Genomic DNA, 9,512 nt, shown 5'->3' on the forward strand with positions numbered 1-9,512 from the left:
GCTGTCTCTGCCTTATTGAAGATTTAAAATTCAAGAAGGTTTAATTGTGATTTCTCAAGGTATCTAGAAACACACAGGCTGAAACAAAATATTGTCGATTGATTATTGTATTCTACAGTGTAATAATAAGCAAAAAATAAATAAATGAATAAAATAAGAAAAATACAGTAATAAAAAACGTAAAATGAGTATAAATAACAATCAAACCGCATATTGTCCGAGACACTCGGCAAACACAGGTGTAAACAATCACAGTCATTCAGCCAGCAGCAGTCCTCACAGTCACTGAGAGGGATACATTATTTCCGCTAATTGTTATTATTACATGTCCTGGCCTTCAGTGGCCTTGAAGCTTAATACAGGCTCTCCTTTTTTCTCCTGACCTTTGTTTATAATCATCATCATCATCCTGTGCATTTAAGTCCTGAGTTTCCTCCAGTTCATCGTCTTTGTCATTTTTTATTCTGTTTGTCTGTTTCCACTTCAGTTCGGTCCCGTCACGTGCATCAAGATCTTCCTGAATTTCTTTGTACTTGTTTATGAGGTATGATTTACTCTCAATTTGTTTTTACATGTAAACTGTTTTTCTGGTCGCTATAGAGAAAGGTGCTCATGACAGCACACATTAGTTGGAATCCTGCAAGAGTCAAAATATTATCAAAATAAATTAAGGCTTTAATTTTCAGGTGGTGATGCTTTATTGAATCCTGGAATTTAAACTGAATTTCATTTTAACATTTTATTGTTTAAAATGAAATTTAATTTAACATAAAAAAAAAAACAATTTGGTGCAAACTTAGTGGCCTCATTACAGCCACATCACTGAGCATGCGTATGCAAATAACACAAATATATAGGAAACATTTCAGGGTGAAAATGATCAGAGATTATTATTTCTCTTCAGTATCTCAGCTGAACTCTCGACTGTGATCGCACCATGATTATTTACTATAAACTGACATTACTGACACTGGTACTGAGCTTTCATCAACAAGGTAAAGATCTTTACATATTTTACGCACACATTTGTTTTTGTATGTATATACTTTATTTCACTTTTGTCTCAGGCCATGCGATCATTGGAGGTCACGAGGCTGTGCCTCACAGCAGACCTTACATGGTGCTTTTGCAGATGAACAGCACAGGTGGTCATATAGGACACTGTGCTGGCTTCCTTCTCAATGAGGATTTTGTGATGACTGCTGCAGTCTGCCAAGCCGAGTGAGTCTAACACACTGTTGTGTTTTGTTTTTTTTACCTGTTTAGTGTTTAGGGGCCTACTGTGGAATCTGTAATCTCAAGATTAAAGTCAAGTCACATATTGAGAGGAGGAAATCTGTTTTTATGCAGCTTCATGGTTATTAGATAAAATGACCCAAAAATTTTTTATCTTGTGAACACAAGACCAAAAACTCATTATTTTTATCAAACAAATAATAAACTTTTTTTTTTTTTTTTTAGGTCCTACAAAGTTTTTCTGGGACTTCATAATTATCATGATCAGAATGGTGTACAGCATGTTAATGTGCCTGGGAGAAATGCATTTCCAATGAAAGGCTACAATCCAGTTAATATTAAAAATGATATGATGCTTCTTAAGGTATATATATAAAAAAAAATATGATTGTACTTTTGAAGTTCACCACATTGCTCTAATTTAGTCTTTTTTTCAGAATCTCCAAGTTTTTTTCTCTTTTTTTTTTGGCTGTTGCTCTGTTCATTCAAGTTGTACTGAAATCCTGTACATACTGATTTTTATTTTACTTTTTTCCCTCTTCGCGTTACTGAAATTGAGCCCAACTGAATACAGCACTAAAACAGACTGTAGTTAACAGTGCTAATATCTTTTAAAGGGTTTTCTCTCTCTCTTCCTTAAGTTGAGCACCAAGGCAGAGTTGAACGACAAAGTGAAACCCATCGCTCTTGCTGACCGTGATGATGGATCTCTGCCAAAAGCATGTGTCATTTCTGGTTGGGGAAGCACAGAAAACAGCAAATATATGTCTGTCAAACTCCTGGAAGTAAATGTGACCCTGACTGACAATGAGCTGTGTGCTAACAGAAACATGTACTGCTCTGAGGGTGAGAGAGAACCTGGTCAGGTAAGTGTATTTTTGCACACTAACATCGAGAAAAAAACTTTGGTCAACAACAGAAATTCACTTCCAAAGCAATCACTAAATACTGTGTAAATACTAAATACTTCCAGGGAGACGGTGGTGGTCCATTAGTCTGTGAAGATGGAAAGGTATATGGGGTGATATCCACCAGCAAAATAAACCCAGATGGCTCAACAATTCAGGGTTATACTAAGATACCTGACCACAGAGACTCCATCAAAGAACATAAGGGAAAGTTACATTCTCCAACAACCGATACAGTAACCATCATTCCTGTTTCTAAGGAACATCATATTTGTGTTAGAGATGCTGATTAGTCTAATAATACATGGTAATTGACAGAAATTAAATCAGCTGTTTTGATGAACAGAACATTTGATAGTTTGTCAGATATGTGATTTTCCACAGATTACAGCAAAGGGAATATTTTTGGGTTTTAGACGGCTGGAGAACATTACAGAGGCTCTGGTTCCAAGCATTTTTTGTCATTGTTTATTAAGTTAAACACAAAACAAAGGTCAACTGATCAGGAAACTAACTGTCAACAAAGAAAATAGTAATCGCTGGAAACCTTCAATCTTCAAACAACATGAGGTGCATTTAAAAATCAACATGGACTCAACTGTGGTCATCAAATTGTGTAATGTATGTGTACTTTTACTTAATAAGAAAAAAACAGCTCAAACAGCGAGAGAAACCTTCCGGTGATAAACTGCAGATTCACATCAGACAGAGGAAATGGTAACAGTAATCTGCACTTCCTGACTATTACAAAAATAATGAGAGACGCAAGAACATTTCCACATGTGTGACTAAACCAGATACACGATACTGAGAAACAAACTGGACTTTAAATGATTCATTTACTGAAAAAGGAAATTAAATAATTATAATGAGTAAAAACGTGGATTAAAAATCTCCAAAATTAGAGGCTTATGTGGCCATAGAAAGGCGATGCATAAAATAATAGAAAGCACATGAATGAGTACAGAAAACCCTTTCACTCGGTAGTTGCTGTAGATTTACAACAAAAATATGTTTTACCACATGTGCATTCAAATTTAATGTCATAACATTTCTTTTTTCACTTAAACAGTGGTTGTCCTGCAATAGTTGAACAAACAGTAATGGCATTTCTCTGCAACTTAAACCTCTATAAGACAAACACATTAGTGTCTTTATTGAAAATTATTTTTACATTTAAATTTAAAATTAATTGACACGACAAATATATTCAGAAATTTAAATCAATGTATAAAGATATGGTTTTCATGCAGTCCAATGTAATAAATTCACATGGTTATACAACATTTGGAAGCAGCTGCACAATTACATGACTGAGCTATAAATATGTGAAGGGGGTGGTAACACGTGTGTTACTTCTTCCCACTGCTTTTTGAACTACAGGACAGTATTTTCCTTTTCGTAGATATGCTCTATTTTGTATGTATGTACGTATATGCTTGAAATAAATGATCTATCAATCAATCGCCTCTATTAATAAACATGGTGAGCTTCATGCAAGCACAGCTTAATGGATGGTGGCCAGAAACACTGAGACTGTGCAGTGAATTAAAACTTGATTGCATCTGCTTGTTCACGCCAGACTGAGACAAAGCAGGGAAAGAAAGACTGAAGTCAGGTTTGTGTTTTATATAGATTTTACAGACCAGCACAATAAAGAATGTATACAGCAGTTTGTATAAAAGGCAGGATCTCCTCTGGAGTGCAGTCACCCATCTGCACACGGACTATAATACCATCTCATGTGGAGGATAAATTTGGTCTGTTTATCTATTTTTGAAGAAAGATGTAGTAACTTACTAATAACTTGCGCTGTTGTAGGTTTCCACTTGCTTTTATATGTGATTTTATATATCAGCTTTTTTAATGATCTGTACATGGCAGTCCACAAATCAAAGCAAACAGGCTGTATCCCAATTCAGAGCCCTGAGTACTTTCTCCCACACTGAAAACACTTGAATGATAAAATTATGGGAACATTACCTAATAAGATTGATTCAGGACAGACAGTTAGTTTAAACTTTTCTAGCAGTCCTTCACAAACAGGGAACAGTCTGTCTATTCTCTTCATCTGTCAGCTGCTGCGGGCTCTTCCTCCTCCTCTTCCTCACACACTGCTGAGTTTGTCCTGGTGGATCATCAGGGGTGCAAAGCCTCACAGATGATGTGCAGCAGTGGGTCCCTCAGTCTGTCCTCACTCTGGACACTTGCAGTTGTCACACATGGAAATCAAATGTGTGGTAAGCTGCAGGATTCAAACACAAGTGTAACTTATAAATACATGTTCATACTTTTATTACACAATCAGAGAGAAAGAAACAGAGAGAGAGTGCAGGACACACAGACAGGTGACAGTCTCAGGTGTATACACCGTACAAGAGAAGGAGGATTTAGTCAATACGCCGTCATTCAAACAAAGGTAAGTCAGCTTGAGTACTGCAAGTAAAATGCATTTAATTCCCCCCGTACTTTCAGATTAGTGCAAGCATCAATTCATTCATGAGGGGGAAATTACAGTGAGAACATGTGGAGGCTCTGTTAGATGGATAACATAGTGAGTTCAGTGCATTGATGTGACATTGTCCTGAAGCATTTAGTCATTCTCTATGGTTAAAGAAATTGCAATCATTAATTCATATTTATTATAAATAATCCTAATTATGCATCTTGCTTCCGTGTTTATGTCCTGTGTCACTAAAAATACATTCTTTTTTTGTTTTATACATTGATTAATGACCTGCAGAATCTCCTTATCATATTAAGTGATTCATATTTGTCACTTAAAGTCGAACTTTATGCTTTCTCCCTCTTGAAAGTGATTACATCCTTGCATTACATAATTTAGGTTCATTTTTTGCTGGCAGATTTAAAAAAAACAAAAACAAAACAGGCAGATTTAGAATGTAACATGCAACATTCTATAGATGGATACATAAAAAGATTTTTAAAAAATTACATGTATTGTCTTTAAATTAACTTTGTGTGTGTTGCAGGTACTGCACGGCACTGAATGAACCAGCATTGCAGGCATGGGTCATTGTGAGCATCACAGGGAAGGTTGAAGCCGCCCACTGCACCTGTGTGCCCGGAGTCGCGGATACCTGCAGCCATGTCACCCCTCTTCTGTTTAACGTAGAAGCAACAGTGTTGATCTGTGGCACAAGGACTGTTACAGATGAACCTGCATACTGGGTTTTGCTGGGCAATATGACCATGATACAGTCAGAGGTTGGCCATAAGATAGACTTCTCTTCAGCTGCCCCGAAAAAGGCTCTCAATCAAAACACAAACAGACCATCTGTAGTGACAGGTAAAAGAAGCCGTCCTCAGAAAAGAAAAATTCCACCTGCTACTGTGGAGGAGTCCTCTCAACGGATGAGAAAATATTTCTCCAAGCATAGTTCTGTTCTGAATAACCCATAATGTTTTATTTAGGGGGTCTACATTTGTGTCTGAAGCGCATTGCCATGTAAATAATTTGCATTTACTGAATATGTGCTTACTAAGTAACACTGTTCAAAAAGTTGAATAAAGAAACAAACTAATTTTTGCCTTTTAATTAAAACCACTTTGTAGAATATCACATCAGTTACAATGTAGAATCAATGTATAGTTTACAAATGACAAAATGTTCACATAAAACCATGACAACATTTAAATAATATCACCCACTATTAGCGTTCTGTAATTTCCTGTCTCTTTTGAAAACTTATAAGTACATACACAGCACAAGACTTTTAAGAGTATTTAACAAGAGCATTTTTCCCTGGTTTTACTACCACTCACTCATTCACCAAAACGCAGAAACCTTCACTATCTTGTCCAAAAGGGTCACCTCTTCACCCTCACATGGAAGAACTAATCTGATTGGCATAGTGGTATGCTATGTAGCGTGTAGTTTGAAGCAGGGATTTCGTAGTGCCCCATATGTAGCGTTGGAACCCAGTCAGGATTTGTGCCATCCATTTCATTGGCCTGCAATAATGAAAAACAATTAGCAACTCTATAAATAGAACGTATATCTACAAAATCACTCATTAGGATGTTTGTTCTAATTTGCTATGGCCTCAGAGTAGGGCTGTGCGATGTGACCAAAATCACATATCCCAATATAAGCATCTATAGCCCCGATAACGATATAAATCACAAAAATGTAACATTTTCTGTAAATTCTGTGAATCTCGGGCAGCTCGACTTAGCTGGGCATCGTGTACCTGGAGTTGAGTGTTGCATGAAACGATACATAAGTTGTAACGGCCGCCGTTTTCTTCGTGAGTATTTATTCAACGGCGTGCTGCGGGGAAAGGCCTGTTCTAACGTTTGAGTCTAAGGTTTATTTTTAGCACCTGGCGGCTCTTTTTTGCTTCTCATCTATGGGCTCAAATTGTGGTCATAAATATTTTGTTATTGATTTCTGGGGCGGTCGTGGTTCAAGAGTTGGGAGCTCGCCTTGTAATCGGAAGGTTGCCGGTTCGACTTTCACATGTACTTTTTGGCTAAGTCCACACACAAGTCTTTTTTACACATACAAATCTTTTTTACAAGTACAACATATTTATGACCACAATTTGAGCCCATACTCATCCGTAAACACTCTTTCACGTGATTCAGTTTATTTTGAAAAGTCTCAACAGGATCTTGAGCTTTATTGTGAAAGGAAAATAAACAAGCGGACACGACGGTTTTACCGTTGCTAACGACAACACATAAAAACAGTCGCTTGTCCATCCGTTTTACAAACGGTAAAAAGAGATCCCATTCTCCAGCTCCCTTCCCGATCGTGCATCTCGGCGGCCACGCCCTCTCCAGTGACATCGCACTCCAAAGCTGACGTCAGTGTCACGTGATACATTTTCAGCTTTGATCTGGTCCGCTTTGATCTACCAGCTCATAAATAGGTTCGGAGCCAAAGAAACTTCATACTAAACGTTATTACAGACACTAGTAACGGCATCAGAGAACAGCACAGAAAAAAAACTCAAATGGATTCCTTTAAAGCAGACAGTCCACAGGAAACCAGGCCCATAGAAATATCTGAAGAGGAGATGCAGACAGTTCTCTTCAAATCCGCCTTTATGACCCTTACACGGGCAGAAAGACGAGAAATGGATGAAAAAAACTTTATCGTTCAGTTTGTTGTAAAGCTTTCAAACACCATTACAACAAAAATTAAATTAGTCATAAAACCCATCGACATGTCTTCACTCCTCAAAACGGTCACAGAAGAAACTGCAGGAAAATTACCTGCAGAACTGCCAACATCTATAGACAGGGTGGTTAAGTCTGTTTTCCATGGACTGCAGAAGATGTACAACTCCAAGGACTTGCTACTATTTGTCATTGCATTTCATCAGTCAATATTTGAAGCAAATGTCACAAGAATTTTAATATCAGAGCTCAATAAGGTAAAGGAGAAAAGAATAAAGGATTCTGTTGTTGGGGAAAATCAGACCAGTCCTGCTGAAACGGCTGAAGAACAGATCCCCTTCTTTGTGTCCAGTCCAGGGCAAAGGACACAAGAAACTAAAGAAAGAAACTTTATAATTCAGTTTCTTGTTAGGCTGATCAACATGATCGCCTTAAAGACAGGCACAGCAACAAAGCAGGTCAACATTTTTGCCATTTTAGAAAAGGTTATTGAATTGGCTGTGGGTAAACTACCCGCACAACTTCCAAAATCTTTAGGCAAACTTGTTAGAGCCGTTTATAAGAGTCTAAAGAAGACATATAAGTCTAAAATGATGGTACAGACTGCCATGGAATTCAGGCAGTTAAACTTTGAAGATAATGTAGCAAGAACGTTGATCTCTGAAGCGAACAAGATGAAGGACAAGAGGATTAAGGTTTTTGTTGTTAAGGAGAATAACAACAATTCATCTGAACAATCCTCTTCAAAGACCTTTAGGAACTGTTGTTCTTTTGGGCAATTTTTGAAAACATTGTTTCCCTACAAAATCATAGTCGAAATCAGGCTATGATTTCGACTATGATATATACAATTCACAAGATTTCAACAATTTTAAAATCCTACAGTGTTGGTTCTGTCTCGCATCAGCCCCATCCAAACAGGTCGCGGCAGATGGCTGACCCTCTCTGAGCCTGGTTCTGCTGGAGGTTTCTTCCTGTTGAAAGGGAGTTTTTCCTCCCCACTGTTGCCAAGTGCTTGCTCATGGGGGATTGTTTGGGTTGGAGCTTTAATTTTGTAAGGTTTTTACCTTACAATATAAAACACCTCGATTCAGAACCTCTCACTGTTGTTGAAATTGTTTGGCCCTTTCTGTGAGGGCACTGCATGTTCTCAATCTCATTGGGAAATGCTAAATTTTGCACATGAATGCAGATTTATTCTAAATTGCAAAATGCATTTGCTAAATATAAACAAACTAAACTAATGCATGGCTATGGTGTATTTTTATGAATCTCGTACTCAGGTAATAAATACTTTTGTCTTATTACTGAGCAATAATAAAGTTAAAAAAAAAACCTCATGTCTTTTAATGAACTGCTTGTGTTTTAGTTTAGTTATAGTTATAGTTAGCTACATTAACTAACTATAGTTAATGTAGCTACCCTAACCCTTTAGTTGTAGTTAGTTAATGTAGCTTGAACTGAAACCTCCATGCTTCATAAGTCTGGTTAAAATAAACTAGCGCTTGATGATGTCACTGTTTGCTTCATGATGGATTGCAGCTCTGTTTTGATTTCAAAAACGTATTTTATTAAATGCAGGGGTGGGGGGACTGCTGCAACTATACTAAATAAGGTTATATTAAATACACTTTAAATAGGGATGTTGGTTGCATTGAAGTATAAATAGAAATACGGTTTGTAAATAAGGTGTAATGTCCATGAGTGCTGGCAGTGCAGTTATCCTCCAATCAGGGTGGAGCACAGCAAGAATTTGCTGAAATTATTTTCTCAGCAAGTAATTTTTGTAACTTTCTATGTTAATATTAGTAAATATGGTAAAAATCAAGAGTAACATGTGGAAATCACGAATATCAAAACTAATTACATTTTAACCAAATTACAGTAGCTGGTAAATTAATAATACTAAGTTGTCAAAAATATAATTTCATGTTTAACAAGTACTGTATGGATATAAACAATTATATGGCTAAAAATCACATGGTCCTGTGGCGGATTCTTGAGTGGTGTCTCATGATGCCATCCACTTTCAACCACAGTGTGTTTGAGGTCATGGTTTCATATGAAGCTGCAAGGCCTGGCACTCTCCACCAGTATAGTGCCAACAAACCAGATGAGTGGGGCTTTAAATTGTTCTGCCAAGCAAGTTCATCCGGCATCATCCACGACTTGCTGCTATATCAAGGGGGCCAAAGTTATAAAAAAAAACAAAAAAAACAC

General features: G+C 37.1%; 1 protein-coding gene across 1 annotated transcript; it reads left to right on the forward strand.

The window, feature by feature from the left end:
- Positions 1-937: 937 nt before the first annotated feature.
- Positions 938-2,476, forward strand: LOC146361841 (mast cell protease 1A-like). Its single transcript, XM_084922330.1, has 5 exons — positions 938-995; positions 1,068-1,221; positions 1,462-1,600; positions 1,878-2,102; positions 2,210-2,476. Exons 1-5 carry the CDS (start codon positions 938-940, stop codon positions 2,435-2,437), a joined length of 804 nt encoding a protein of 267 aa, XP_084778456.1. The 3' UTR covers positions 2,438-2,476.
- Positions 2,477-9,512: the final 7,036 nt, after the last annotated feature.

This window comes from Perissodus microlepis, chromosome 23 (assembly GCF_051167445.1).
Source record: "Perissodus microlepis isolate ML-2025 ecotype Zambia chromosome 23, ASM5116744v1, whole genome shotgun sequence".
NCBI lineage: Eukaryota > Metazoa > Chordata > Actinopteri > Cichliformes > Cichlidae > Perissodus > Perissodus microlepis.